Raw genomic sequence first — 15,993 nt, forward strand, 5'->3', positions numbered from 1 at the left:
CGATTATTGATTCTAACATCAACTTTAAGTTTTCTGGTTCAGATTGTAATCGAGGGAACTCTTTCTTTTAATAAATTCCGTCATCAACGTTTTAGCTTAGATTAATTTTTGGATTCAATTGTTATATAAGTCAGTTATCCTGATGCTACACAATTGTTTTTATGAGCAAAATTTCACAGGCCATAAGTTGAAAATCACTGATAGAGAATTAGAATGAATGGGAATGAGAATGAGAATTAATTAACATTAAAAATTCTGTTGGTCTACGTTAAATAACGTCTTAAGAATCGGTGTTTTTGGAGGGCCGCAATCGAATTCATACACTCATTTAACATGATTATTGACTCCCCCTTCGTTGATGCGCTTTGTTTAAGTTAATTACAGCCAACCGTTCACTTAGCGTTGCTCGAACCAGGACCATGATTGGGAGATACACAAGTTCGATAAACGATGGAAACGCGTGCCAGTTTTCCTCATTGATTCTGTTTTCTTTTTTCCATTCATTTATTTTTAGCCTCCTAATCAGCTTAGGTTTAATTCCTAGCGATTCGATGCCAAATCCACTCCCCAGCAGCGATTAGGCGCCTCTTCCACCCGGAGCGCCTCATTCGGACTGACACGAATGGTAGGCACGTTCTAGCAGTCGCGCGCTCCGCGATCATCCGCCGTTGGCCCTGCGTATTCCAATTCAGAAATATCCAATCAACAAATAAGCTATCGTCAAAACCGTTGCCTTAAGGTTCGATGTTTTTTTTCATTCCATTCATCCCCGCTCGTTCGTCAGTAATCATTCTTTACCAAGTGTTTCCCGCTGAGAAACTGGGCCTCACGAAAATGGAGCAACAATGCCACGGGATAGGAAGTGGGGTCTGCGCAGAGAGGGAAGGAATACAAAATTCTTCCTAATCCAATAAGCACGGTAATTTTCAACCTTCACTCATTCGAGACGACTTTCGAGGGAATTCACGGGTGGGCGTTGCTCGACGCTGGCAGCCTCATTCCTATGAAAACCTACCAACATTCTGTCGTCAGGATTGTTGAAGGAAAGGTTCTCTATTTTAGTTTTTTTTTTTTTTTTTGTTGTTCGACATAAAGTTCGACGAAGTCATTCAGAAGAAAATAATAGCCTAAAATAGATCCTAACTACCAGTCGATTTAAAAATGTCACGCGTAGTTTGAGAACCGTCTTCTATTTTATGCCTCAATGTATTCTGTTATAAATGCTGATATTAACCGATCTTGCAAGTTGTAGACTCGCAGAGAACTCATTCGCGTACGAAGTGTAGTTCTTTCTAAAAGAAAAAAGACAATAGATATTCCATACACCGATAGAAGCTTAGGAAATGGCCCATTCATAATAGCTGTAAAAATATATGTGCAATTCTCTTCCTAAACCTGTCACGAACAGGACTTCTAAGGTTCTAACCGAATCTTTCAAAGAAATAAAGATGTTCCCTTTTCAGCGTGCAAGCTTTTGCAAATATGTCCATCGAATTCGAATGGGTACACTGAACCGTGTGGGATGTTCGCTTTAGCAGAAAAATATCCAAAATGGTTTCTCAAGTCCCCGCCACACACAATGGGCTTTGCCAATGCCGAAGAATAGCTGATCGATGGGCGGTTCGAGTAACATTTCCATTTGCTAATTGAGAGGTTTTTCAAAAAGGGCTAACTTCTTTCCGGCCGTTCGCAGACCTTCAAACCCTTTTCGGACCCATTGTTGTCGCGTACCACGGAGTTGCTTCTTTGCCGGTTCACGTTGCGAGCCTACCCAATAATGGTACCCGGGTCCCGTTCCGCCCATTCGAACGCTGTCTTCTTCAAAATGAAAGCATACCGAGAACAAAGGGATTCGGTCCGATGCGAAGCGTTGGTGGTTTGGTTGGATGAAGGCAATGGGCAGCTGGCATGGCACGTGTTCTCTCCAGCCATAACCCATTCGAAGCGTGGCCGACCGAAGGCCGAAAGAAATTGCCCAAAACCTGAAATTCAATCATAATCACTTTCTTCTCCACCCGGGCAACAAGGGAAATGGCGCCTGGAGGAGCCACTTGTCTCGGCCCCGGGTCCGAAATATGTGTTCAGATTGTTCCGCAATGACATCTGTCGAACGAAACGTCAATCGGTAAAGTGTTTTCGGGCGGCACGGGGCACCGGAACCCGTCCCCGAGCCGACCCCGATACTGCTAATTTTAATTAATTTCTCCCCAATTGCACACCTTACCGCAAACGATAGGGCGATCGACGTGAAGCAACCACCTGCCGGGTACCTGCCTGGTCGCCTTATTCTGACCGGCCGATCACGGACCGCCGGTCCTGCAGCCTAATTAAAATACCATACGAATGAAGCTAGACGAGAGAGGACCGGACAGGCCGCTTTTCGGTCGATTTGATTTGCAAACCGAAATTATGCCAAACGCGCGTCACTGTGGTTGTGAAACGACACGAGCCGTCCGTAACGGATCGACCTGTCCGAGCAGGTGGGTTGGAATTGAAATTAGCACCAATCCCACGAATCGAAGCATCACTCAACAAAGTCTAGTAAATGTTCGTCGTCAGGGATAAGTGTGCGAAAATGTGGCGATTAAAAACTAGCACAAAAATAAAAGCCTCAAAGTGTTGAGGAGTTTTGAAATAAATCTTCCTAAGTCACATGTGCTGAGAAATGTCCGGTAGTATCTTTTTCCCATACAAAATGTCCGCTTTAGTATTCATACTTCATAAATGACTTAAGAATACAACATACTGATGGAATTGTGAAGATCGCTATGAAGATATGATTAGCAAAACCAACATGTCTTTCGATTTAGTTCGTAAACAGACGTGTAAATTCAACGATGCTTTATGCATAAGAATTTTATTTGTCAGCCTAATCCATTTTCAGTTTGGGTCGGTTGCGGGGTGCCCTTCCACAGATCGTTGGGTCAAATGACTCGAAAAAGACCTTAAGATATAGGCATGTAATTAGACTTTAAGGTGACCAAAAATCTCTTTGATACTTCATAGGTCTCTTGATAGGGCTCGAAACTTTAAAAAATCATCGAGATAAGGCTAAAATTATGTTTACAGTAAATTTACCGAATGGTAAAATTGATGAACCCCATCTCCTAATATAGTAACGTTTTCTCGAACCTATATTAAACTCAAAATCAAACAACTTACTTTCAAAGAAGCTATACAGCAGCTACTCAGTTATTGTTTCACATAATGTTATTGTTTGCCTAGAGCCTAAAGTGGCTTACAAGAAAAAACAAATAATGCAAATAAAACTGTATAAAATAAATAAATCTAATTTATTTAAACTAAAATAAATTACATTTAAAATACAATTAATATCAATCCAACATGTTGCTTTGTAACGGATAACACTTACGTGCTCATTGGTAATGACCCGCGCCCGTCCACGTAAGGATTCTTGACGGATTGCGCAACAAAGTCGATTTGTGCGAGCCGATTTTTGCTACTCTTTTTTTCACATGATAGTTTTCCACTTCCTTTAAAGAAGTTAATAATAACATAAACTATGTTAGCGTCGTGGTTCAGGCCACGGAAGCCATACAACGTACGAACGACCAGGCGCACGCTGGTGAAAAGAGTGGAAATCTCCGGGCAGACAAGAAAGCAACCCAGGCAGCAGGCTGACGGGGTGGGGGACTAAAAGTTCGACAACAATAACCGGCCTCCACCGATGGTTGCACCTAATCCCGGCTTACACTGGCTAAGTAAATGGGCTCTTTACTTTGCTGGGTCGCATTTCGTTAATTGATTGATGGAGGCGCCCAGTCCTTCGTACCGTAAACACGTGCCCGAAGGTTCGGAAACTCTCATGTAAAAAGAAAAACCGATCGTGGCCCGCAAATGGCCCTGTTTATGGCATAATCTTTACGGTTCGGTTCCCCCGAAAAAATTGATCTATTTACGACCAGCCTCTTTTGCCACAGCTTGTTAACAGGTCACTCGCATCGCATCCGGGGGATCATTTGAATATTTTACTATGTGAGCGAACTCCCCTGAGTGGGCCGTATTCAATTGGGAGACTTTTGCCAATAAGCCATCGCCAGATAACAGCTTCCAGTGGCGTGCTGTGGTTTGGAGGCTGTTCAAAAATGGGAAGAAGTGAAGGCGTCTAATAAAATCATTTCTCCCTTGTTTCTTAAAAATACATTTTCCACAGGACGAGTTTTCCTGCCTCCGTTTCCTCACCTATTTCAACGGTGGTCTCTCTTCACCATTTTATGCGTACAACGAAATTGCTTTGTTATATTGTTTTCCAATGGCCCCCGGTTCCAATGATGGCGGTAAATGAAGGAAACGCATAACAACCGGAAACACTGTAAAACCCAAGGCTTGGAAAAATTCCCTCACCCATCATTACGACCCATCATGATGCTTCGGTCAAACCGGTGGCACGGTGGCTTCCGATCCGTCGAACGGAACCGTAAAACCGTGAAACAACCTGACCGGGCTGACGGAGGAAAACTCGTCTATGGTTTTTCTTCTCTCCTGTCACTCCCTCCCTGTTTCTATCCTCCCAGTTAGCTTTTCCTCCTGTTTCGCACATTCGATTTTATTTCCTATCGTTTGATTTTATTTTATTTTTATAGGCCAAAGTGAGAATGAAATGAACACCCGAAAGTGTGTGCGCCCCTCGTGGGTGAAGTGCGTCGGGGTAGGTCAGGGCAGAAGGAACGGACCGAACTAGAATCCTCTAAAAGAAAAAAAAGCCGCCCACACTCAGTTTGGCTCGAAAAATGAAACATTTTCCCGTTTTCGTGCGTCCCAAATCGGCGATTCGTTCAACCAATCAAGTTTTGTGCTTTTTCCATCGCTTTTCCCGCGTGAACGAAAAGTTCTCCCCCTCCGTTCTTCCTCCCTCGCCGGCGGAATGGCATCGTTCGGACTGTCGGAATTTGTTGTGTTAAGCTCTCGAACCCATCACTTTCTCGGTCGGAAATGTTTCTATCGAACATGTTACCCCGTTAAATCCCCTCCGCCTTTCGGTCGCGGTTGCTTTTTGATGGATAAATGATAAATGTTATTTTCCTGATACGAAAAACGCATGTACGAATTAGAACATAGTTTCACCAACCCCTTCAGAGCATAAGCGTAGATTAATGTGTACAAAACGGAATTGTGGTGAACACACTATTCCTTCGATATAACTATGATTTTCCAATCTCAAATTGATTGAAATGAATAAACACAAAGCTACACGATGCTACATAGGAGTAAAATGTCTGCTTGCAACTTGTTGTCTGGCTGTGAACGAAAAAACGAAAAAACCAAGGCTGGAAAATTGCTACAATTGTTTGGTGTTGGTTCAACCCACCCCCATCGAATGTTGGGAAGTAAAACTAATTTCAGCATAAATCAATACGTTCGATACGATCGTCAAAAATATGCCGAATGTTCCTAAACGAAAGACAATCCTTAGACTCAATTCCAACGATTTTCCATTCCCAATCCGGGGGCCCGATGGTTCGGATTTGTGTGCCATTCAACGTTCGGCACAGTTTTCGGTGAATCACTGCCCGCAAATGAAACCGAAGCCGGTTGCAGAATGTTTCTTAAGCATTTCCATTGGTCCGGTTTCGATTGATTTGGTCGATGCTTAGGGGGGAAAAAAGGCGAGCCAAAAACCGCCGGGTTGGGCTCCGTTTTTCCTCGGAAAGGCGAATCAAATAAATCACCATGCTACCGCCCTTCACCGTGAATGCTCAACTTGCTTGTGCGCACTTGTCCATTTCCCTGTTCGCGAACAACGGGTCCTTTTTTTTCGTCGGCAGCTCGAAGCGAAAAAATACGCACACAGGAAGTAATTACTTCAAGTCGATAAATATTTAGTGTACTACCACCCCGCTTCATCTTGTCCCTGCGAGACCGACGACGACGGACGGGTGGCTACGAGAAAGTGTTGCTATCTGTTTGAGTTTCTCATCAGGTGGCCTCCGGTTGAATGTATGTGCGTGTGTGTGTGTGGCCGTGTTTTGGTGTTGGCGTGAAAGCGCCACCCAACTCGCTGACAGCGCTGAGCACATACTTCGGCATTATAGGCATTGCATTAAATTAAAACGAAGAAGCAACGCAAACGCACGACGTGAGAAAAACTGCTTCGAGTGTTGAGTTTTCCCGCCGAAAGAGAAAAGTGGAGCCATTCTGTATAGCCTCCTTTGCCAACCGTTCGGTCATGGTAGGCGCTTCCTGGCAGTTCCGGGCTTTACCCGCAGGGGGTTTTATGAAAGATGTTGCTTCAAACACACGAACCTCCCACACCTCGCACAGTGGCTCGGTGAGTGGTCATTTGATTTGATGTCACATTCAAATCAAATTAAAAAATCTCTTGTCCCTTTCGTATGGAATGATACTTTGATAACAAGTATTCTGAATATTAATCATTTTAATACGCATGTATAAGCGCAAAATGAAAACTAGAAGGAAATTTTGGATGCATGAGTTTTAACTTTGTCTCCATTCTTGCGACATATAAAAAATATTTTTTAAAGTATATCATACATTGTTGAAGAGATAATTTTATTTATTGTGAAAAAACTTTAGAATCTTGTGAAGAAACTTAAAAAAATAATTCGTTTAATTATTTGTTCATTTTGAACAGTGAAACAAAAACTAAATGAATATTTTTCTATGACAAGATTCAAAGACCTAGTACTTTTGGGAACTAAACAGAACTTCGGAACTATGAATTCGTTAACCTTCGGTTTTGGGAGACTCAAGTATATTCATTTTTCAATTGCAATCAGGCATCCAGAGCATCAGTTTTGTTAATAACATGACCAAGATATTTTTCGTTTCCCACACCTCAGGAATTTCTACGTCGTGCTGAAAAATATAAAATTATGTTCCAAAGAAATAAGAGATATACATCATGGTTGAGCAAAGAAACCATAGCTCGTGAAACGCTCCCGTTTTATGGAATGTGGTTCTTCTAATATCATTTGCAAACATAATAAATTATAATATTCATTATTTCAAGTACCAGAAGCTATAAATCTTTTTTAGTTTTGTTCAACAACAAAACAATAAAAAATTGCGTGAATCATTGAGAAAACCGGACAGCCTCTCCGATTGAGCCACTGTGCCTCGGTTCCCCAACAGAAATGAGAAAAAGAAATGCAACCTATCTTGTCTATGCCACGGTGATTGCCTTCACTCCCAGGAGGAGCAGGTACGTTGGAACACGTTGCGTGGTCGTGAATGAAAAGACTGTTCGGTGAAATGTAAGAAGTCCCGGGCCGTGTTGATTCGTGCCCACACCCCCGGAACGTGTTCGTCAGCGTTTTTTCTCCCCACAGTCTTCAGATCGCCGCCAGGCGATGTTGCAGGAAGTTTGCGCAAGTTTGTTTGCCGTATGAAAATTGTTGGAAAATAATTTGGCCCTAAACGAGCCAAATATTTGCTTTTGCAAATTTATCCTGCCCAGCTCGGAATGTAATGAGCTCCCGGGTAACAGCATGGACAGCCCGTGCAACAGCCTTATTACAATAAACGTCCCGTTAAACCACTCCCGCTCCGTTCGAGTGTCTTGGTCGCGTTCAATAATGATATTGAATGGTTAAAACATTACCAAACCTTGGGCCGGCACCGACCGCTGGCCGATTCATTCATAATGGATGTGCTACCATTATTTCCCCTCCCTCCCCCAGGTCCTCCGTTCCGGGCGTCCCGGAAAAGCCATCGCCATCATCATCATTAATCGCGGCGATCGTCCGGCGGAGATAATGTCACAAGGAGTGCCATTTTCCAAATAATCAATCCACTGCCAGTTTCGATCAATCGAAGTGATCGAACTCTGGGATGGAGCTCGGTTTCCGGTCGGTTTGCTACCCGATCGGAGCTCGACTCGCTTATCGCGCGGGTGAGAAACTGGCCTTTAATGGATTTACAGCCATTAGATCGATTTATGTCAGCATTTATTTGCTCCCCCTTTCAACCCGGGGGCTGGTACGGGAGCGCTGGAATGGATATATATATTCTTTCGGGCACACACACTCGACAAAAGGAAGACACTCACCGGGCTCCCTGTCGTGCTCGGACAGGAAGAGCCACTCGCACTTGTCTCTTCATTTATTTTATTTAGTAATGCCATCGTCCACCGCAATCGTTTGCCCGCTCCGTTCCGTTCCACTACACGAATGCACGAACTAGGTGTGGGGGTTTGGCATACTCGAAGACAACAGAACAAGGTGGTCGTACGGTGGGAGTTTTGCTGGAGAAAACCCCACAAGAAAGACTACGACTCGAGCTGGATTGTTTCGGGCGAGGTTTAGATTTCTACCCTTTTCCTGCGGAGCTCGAGAACGTGGTGGAGATCGGAGCTGCTTTTAATGCTCTGCCGTCCCCGGAACCGGATGCCGAGTTGGGTGGGCGGTGGACCCTTGCGTTGACGGACGTTGAGGTAAACCCAAGTGCAGGATACAACACGGATCGGGCTTTTGCCGTAGCCATAACCTTTTCCGCCTGCATACCAATACCGGATCTGATGCGGAAGACTTTCCCACTCTTTCTCTCTATATTCTCTCTCTATATCGCTCCCTGTATCTGTTTCTCCGGGAACCGTTTACGACAATCGTCCTTCGGTTCGCCTGCTTGCGCTACTTGCACCACTCCGCTCGCTTGTTCCGTCGTGTGTCTTCCGCTTGATTTATGGTAAAAAGTTCCACAGCTTCCTCCCACCTCCTCCAGCTTACCGCGTGTGGGTGTGTGTTTTTTTTCTCACAAACCTAACCACCCCTCCGCGCCCCCTCCGGAAAATCCGGAGTGGTTGAAAGTTTTCAACTGTGGATAAGAAAATGGATTTGTCTCGTGGCAGTATCACGATTTTGTTGATTGCATTGCATTGTGTTGTCTTTCGATTGCGCCCATGGTGGCCCAAACGGGGGGAGGGTGGAGGCAGGGGGTTGTGCGCGGTTTGTGGTGACCATTGCTGTCGCCCCGGCACCGACAGATAAGCCACCGAACGACCAACGACTCGACAACATCGGCGTGACCCACAGCCAACCCACCGAGAACCGACCCACCAAGACGCGCAAAGGAGCGGGGGAAGAAAAAAAGCACCACCCAGAGAGATAGATGGATGGATGGAAAGTCCATTAGGAACTTTTCAATTGTTTAATGGGAGCGAAATTAGGCTCCCGGCAGCTACCTCCAGGCGGACCGGCGGAAATCTAGCCGCGGCTTCCACGCGATGCATTCACATGACTCGATGTTGGCCACATTGTTCCGGGAGAGGAGGAGGGAGGGGGGGAGAGGATAGATAAATTGTTATTTATGGTAATTTAATGGCGTTTGATGTAAATCATTATGTTCCTGTTTAGTTGTGTACGATTTCGAGGTGATGTATTTTTTCGGTACTCGATTTCCGCACGATTGTCCAACTTTAGGATGGTTGGTTCCTGTTTGATTCCGGCTAGCTGGCAGCGGGAAGTTTTTCCTCCCAAACATCCGCCAAACACACACTCTCACACACACACAGACACCGACCCAAGCAGGCACCGGGTGAAAGTAAACGGAAAGTTGCTCGACTTGACTTCAGCGAGGCGTGTCTTTCGTTTCGGTTTCGCGGTGTCAGTATAAATCATTTGCAGGTTGCCCCCCGAAACACCGGCCGGCTGGCCGAGTGGAAGATGTTTTTCCCAGCTCCTCACCCGTGGAAAACGGGGGATGGGGTGGGGGAGGAATATGCACATGTTTGCCAGAGCTCGGCCATTCTTGAGAAGGAACGCCGGAGCAAGATTTATGACTAAATAACCCCCCCGAAAACTAGCTATCATTCGCCGCTTGCCATAAGCACCCGTGGTTCCATCTGACGCCACCCGGGGAAGGTGAAAAGTTGGGAATATGCTGATGTGGGGGTTTGATTTTTGTTTGCTGACGGTTGGCTGATTTACAAGAGTCACAACAACGGTGTTTAGCTACGAAAGTGGCTAGAAGCCGAGTGGTGGTGATTTTCAACCCCAGTCGAAGCCAGAAACGGTGGAGAGCATAGTTGTTATAATGATCATAAAGCACAGATAACGATTCGCTAAAACTAGCTTTTACATGACACGATAAAGACCAGATCCAGTCAAACATTGTGCCGGATAGCTCTTGCTACCAGGAGTTGTTCGCCGCACGGCAATGGATTATAATTATTCATGATTTTATGATGGTACAAAATAGAGAAAAATATCAAAGAACAACATAAAACATGTAATATGTTTCAAGTATCTAATCTTATCGTTGAGAAAACTAAAACATATATAAAATATAAACAATATTCTCGGTTTGGTTTGTAATCAACGATAAGAAAGGACATCAACAAGATGAAAGTCAAACATAGTTTCCATACATTTTTGTGGAATGCTACAACATATTTAAGTGGTTTTTTTTAAAATATCGTATGCTACGCGTAAAAGCTATTTCAAATATAACCGACTCATAAAATTTAAAAATTGAAAATGGAAAAAAGGATCATGCTAAAAATCTATAGCATTAGGAAAAGAGAACAGTCTGTGCCGTTTTCAGGTCTTAACCTACTCATGAAAAACGTTTTAATGTATAACTTCTTCAGAAGTTTGGGTTATTCATGAAATCGCCAAAAAATTATTCATGAAGCCGCAGAATCAAGCTTTAACAACATCACAAATGTATTGATTTTAAAAAATTAAGAAAATATTGACACAAATTTATACTATTTAAGCTTAACAGTCACACTAAATGCCTGCTAACATGACTCAACTTGTTGACTCCTCTGTATTCGTTTTGATTTTTAGTTCGGCCGGTAAATTTTCTACATTTTCATCAAATTTGTTATGGTACGAATAAAAAAAGGACATTGACTAGATCTTAAATGAAACACTTGTTTCGAACATTAATGGCTAGTAAGCATCTAACTGTGGATAAATGTACATTATTGTTCACCGATTGGTAAATTTAGTACAGCAAAGTAAACTACTTTACTTTATTTTTTATTTTTATTTTACTTTGAGTAAAATAAGTTCATTTTAAAAATTCCAAAAATTTAAAATTATTTTATTTTAATTAATTACTTATGTTGGAAAAAACCTTTTTTTTGTTTTAAAATTTCTTGGAAACTCTATTCTTACTGTAATCGCATGTATCTGACATGCATTTGCGTGATGATCTTATTATCCGTTGAATTCGATTATCCGGAATCAGCCTGGTCCCGAACGCCCCGGATAATTCTTTTGTACATCAATCGGATTTACAACTCTCACAATGTTCTACAATCCTGAAATTCTGCAATTCTAAAATACGCAATGTTTTATTTTTATTTTATCTCTTAACCAACAAATAAAAAAGAAACGAACTGTTTCCAAACCAACAATCGGTACACCATAATTTGGTCGCTATCTTGCCTCAAATGAAAAATTGCGGGGAGCTAACTGTTACAAGAAGAAAATGGCTGTGAAAGTGAACGATTTTTCACCAATTTTACAAATACCCCCCCACATCTTATAAACTTCTAGACAACATATAAATTTTTCCTGTATGCGATGTGCGAAATGCACCTTACATGTGTTTGTAAACCTGACCACGGATAGGCGAAAGAAACACGTGCTCCTGTGCAGTGCCAGTAGCCACTCAAACGGTCTAGCTGTTAATCGTTGCCCATGTGAGGAAATTATCCGCACAAACCGCCAACGTCACCAGCGCAGCCCCGGGGGAATCGTTAAATTGTTTCATTTATTAATGTCACGTCACGGGGAAATGTCAAGAACATCTTCAATTTCCACCACTTGTCACCGGTGTGCCCGCGCGCGCGCGCTTTCCCGGGTGCGTATGTGAGTGTGCAAGTGGCGTGTAATAAAGCCATCCGCCGTCACCAGCCTCGACCACGGTCCTTTCCCGCCCCACGCCAAAGCCACCACACACCCAACACTCCCTCTCTTTCTCTCTCTCTCTCTCGGTCGAGGAAGTGGTAGAATCGTTAGGAAAATCCCCTCTCGAAGGGAATCGGGGTGGGGTGGGGGCAAAAAAAACCGTCCGCCAGGAACGTTATTAACTCACCACGACTGGAGATGACCGCATCTGTCGTTGACACTAGCAGACTGCTGACGACGATGAGGAGAATGAAAATGTTGCGAAGGAAAATAAATCGTAGAAAGCAATTAACTACGCCTCGTTGACTTCGATGGTCGACGCTGGCCGCGGCCACTCTGTTGCTGGCGCAGTTTACGGTGGCGATGGATCGGACGCCGCGCTTGGCGGGATCGTTGCCACTGTTGATGGTGTCGGGTGCGCCGTTTTTGCCGGCCGCCATTCTGCTAATAGCCGTCGCCGGATGTGCTTGATACCACCGGGCGGTATTTAGTGCGGCCATCGTTGCGCGGGCCCGGTCTGGACGATTGTTTCGTAAGCTTCGTTCGGTGCTGCAGTTTTTGCCCCCCGGTTTTCCCGCTTTGTTTTTTCAACACTCACACAGAAGGTGGTTTTTTTCTGCACCCAGCTAACAGTTACTAAACACGGCACGGCGAACACTGGCGAACGATTCTGCGAAAACCGACTCGATTCCTTCGGCGCTAGGATACGGCTGGCGTGCTAAGCCGCTACTTATCAAACCGCGATAGTTCCCACCTTCACACGGCTACACTCACCAAGAAGTGCGTGGGACGCACACAAATTAGTCCGACACATACACCCATACACACACACACACACCAGCACAACGGACACGCCGGAGCAGAATCACCGATTTTTCGACAGGACGCCACTCGCAGGTTGAAAATTCTTCCAATCCATCCGGCTGTTGCTGTCCCCACGAGCGCACCACTTCCTGCCTCACGCACCGCTTCCTTCCGCCGGCCTGCCAAACTGCTTCATTGTAGGGCTGCGCGCTCCCCTAATGAACCTGCCGGCCGTCAAACTTTCGCGCCCCGCGAAACCTACCACATTAGCGGGCGCAGCAACACCTGTTCGCGAGCTGTTTTCGATATCAATTAGGTGTGCGCTCCGCCCCTCACTGAAACGATGGCCAGCCCCGCAGGAGAGAAAAAAAAACAACCGAACCACGGCGAGCGTGCGAAGTGAGAAATGGATAATTAAAATGCAATTATCAGCTAAACTCTTGCCGGGCGCTCGTCAAGGGCTGCAGTGGAGTGTTTTTCTTCTTGCCGAGCCCTGAAGCAACGTGTGCCGCGCGATTGTCTGTTGCATAAAAGCCCGATCGGGCGCTTCCCTTCGACACCCCGGTTTTTTATGTCTATTGTTTCACAGTTTCGGCTCCACTTATTTGCTCACGCAAACGCACTGTTCGTGGAGTTGGAAGATTGTTGTTCCGGAATTGGGCGAAATATTCTGCAAAGAAAAATGGTTGGAAAATTAGCAAATTGGTTTGTTTTAACACTTTTCGATATCCTCGATGTTGTATGAGTGTTGAAATTTATGTTTCTGAAAATTTATGTTTTTTTTTATTTCATTCAAATGGGAACTTGAGACAAAAACTCAATTATGCCCAAAAGAGTAAAATTGAAGCCTGTATCTTCACTTGTCATTGTGACAAGTTCTTATCCTTTGAGATTTTATGTTGCAACTTTGCGTCAAAACCGGCGCGATCTACATGTAAAATCTGTAGCATCCGAGTTTTATAAAAAAACCCAACCCCAACCTTCGAGCAGATAACAACGAAAGAAATCATAAACAAAATACAAAGGTCCCTAGTCATACGCAATATGAAAACTGAAATGGTTTACTTTAAACCAAAACATAGCTATAATTGCCCAAAAAAAATTGGAAATGATAAAGTGAAATGCATGTTTCCTGATATGTTGTTTAAAATAATTTATACTTGGATTTTTAATAGAGTCCAATTTTTATTGACAAATTTAACATATGCTGAAAATAACACCGAAAATCACTTTTGTTATGAGAATCCTAGAATTTATTCAATCTTAGCCAAACTATTGATTTGAAGCAAAATTATCATGCTCAGTGTTCAGTGTTGATTAAAGTTATGTAATTCCGATTCAAATTTATGAATGTGAATGATTCTTTGTATCGTTTTCATTAATAGCAATAGAACAGAAAAGTAAAGCCGAAAAAATTGGTAGAGACACCTTTTTGTGTTGTTCGTTCGATCTACGCCTGTGCAAGCATCATGAAGATTCGTGAAACATCCATTTGAGGTTACGAAAAATTCTTCAATATTTTAATATTCGAATGCCAAAAGATTAATCAAACATTCTGAATAAATATTAGATGAAAGAGTCATCTGAATGAATCCCGCCTAAAGATCATAAGGCACATCACTAGTTTTGATGTTGTAAGTAAAAATCGAACTCCATACATATCAATTATCAGTAGTCCTCTTAGTGGTTGTTTGGAAAGTTTTCAAACAATTGAACATTAAACAAAGGAGTTTCAGCGCACATTTAACAAAAACAAAACCTAAAATACATAGCAAATTAATAGGTTTTTTAAATCGTTCGTGGAGCTGTATATGTCATATTTGAACAGGTAAAAGAATGTGGTATGGTTTGCTTCCCTTATTTCCACAAAGTCAACTTTGAAACCACTCATTATTTGGAAAATCTCCGGTTGTGCTAATGAATGTAAAAATATAGATTTACGCCAACTAGCTTATGCAACCGGAAATAAAGAACCCAATTAATTACAACGTCGGAATAGTCCTTTAACCAAGTAAGAAGAGGTGTGTCGGGTTGAACCGAGAGGTTTCCCTCTCGTCAATTCAGGAACCGTAAAGTAAACTAATTTGTATCTACATTTTGATTAATTAACTCACAACGCTTCGGTGGAATGGTTCGTGAACATTTCAGCCCGCTGAAGCTTTTCCAAACTCGAATAGATCCAACAGGAAGTATGTTACCTCGGATGGATGGTGAAAAATAAGCTTAGCGGCTTTTTACAGAGTGTCTTAGTTTCTGACTACTATAAGCTCGCTATACGTTTTATTATGTCTTCTCAAGAGATACTAGAGTGATATGAAAGTCGTTACTCTGTTTTTATTTCTTCATACACTCGCTGCAAAATACACGATGCGCACCTGCATGCACGTTTGCTCATTTGCATACGTATGCATTCGGCCGAACACTTTTGATTCAATCTCATCACCGACGAAACTTTCCTTGCCCCAAATGAGTTGCCAGTTCCAAAGCATCTGGGAAACTCGTTGCACTCGAGCGAGCAGAAAATCAAATAAAAACAACGGTGCCTTAAATCTGTCTTGCAACAAGCGCCGCCCCACCAACCCTCGGGAAAAGTGTCGCGTGGGAACCAACGCTCCGACGTTCCGAGCCTTGCCTTCAACAATGTTGATTCTTCGACAGCATCCTTCGCTTGTTAACGTGCGCTTCTCGTCTTAATCTCATCACCGTCGTTTGTCTCCGCCGCCGGCACCAGCCCACTGTCTTCCCGGTTGCACACTATGGCACTGAGAATTTGCAATTGCAACTAGCCGAAATTCCTGGCGGAAGCGGGTTCGCGCTGGTGACGGTGGCAAAAATCTAAATAAATTCATGAATACCGCTCACTAGCGCCCTTCACTACTCATCACGCAAGTGCAAGCTATTCCCGGGCGTACCGAATTAAAATTTCTCATTTCAAATTTATGAAAACGTCAACGCATCCGTGCGCTTCCGTCATCCGGGAAACGCGATCTTAACACCTTGGCAGCTTTAACAAAATGCACAACACCTGCACACGTTGCAGGTCGGAGCATGTTGAAGTACGCAAAACTTTAAAAACAACACAACCACTCACCAAGCTCAGGTGTTGTGTTGAGCATGCGCCGAGCGAGCAACCAAAACATAAAAAGAAAATGAAAAGGCAAACGATAATTGCGCAGAGGAACGTTTCAATTCGGAACTAATTTAAATCAATTATGGAAGGCACTCGATGCTAAGAAAATCGCACCGGTAATGCTAATTGAGTATTAGCAGCATAAACACTATCAAGCAGGCTTTCCTCCGCATTTGAATTAATTTCTTTACTCGTGTCAACACTATCATTTTATTAGGA

The 15,993-nt window shown here is 43.5% G+C and overlaps 1 protein-coding gene across 2 annotated transcripts in view; it reads right to left on the minus strand.

Annotated features, from left to right (window-relative positions):
- LOC131286676 (hemicentin-1) overlaps positions 1-12,342 on the minus strand; it is a 198,773-nt gene extending 186,431 nt beyond the window's left edge. For both annotated transcript variants that reach the window (XM_058315662.1, XM_058315663.1), the window contains exon 1: positions 12,028-12,342. In XM_058315662.1, coding sequence (XP_058171645.1) covers positions 12,028-12,340 — 313 coding nt within the window. In that variant the 5' untranslated portion in view covers positions 12,341-12,342. The remainder of the gene's footprint in view (positions 1-12,027) is intronic.
- Between the last annotated feature and the right edge of the window lie 3,651 nt (positions 12,343-15,993).

Source organism: Anopheles ziemanni, chromosome 3 (genome assembly GCF_943734765.1).
Source record: "Anopheles ziemanni chromosome 3, idAnoZiCoDA_A2_x.2, whole genome shotgun sequence".
Lineage (NCBI taxonomy): Eukaryota > Metazoa > Arthropoda > Insecta > Diptera > Culicidae > Anopheles > Anopheles ziemanni.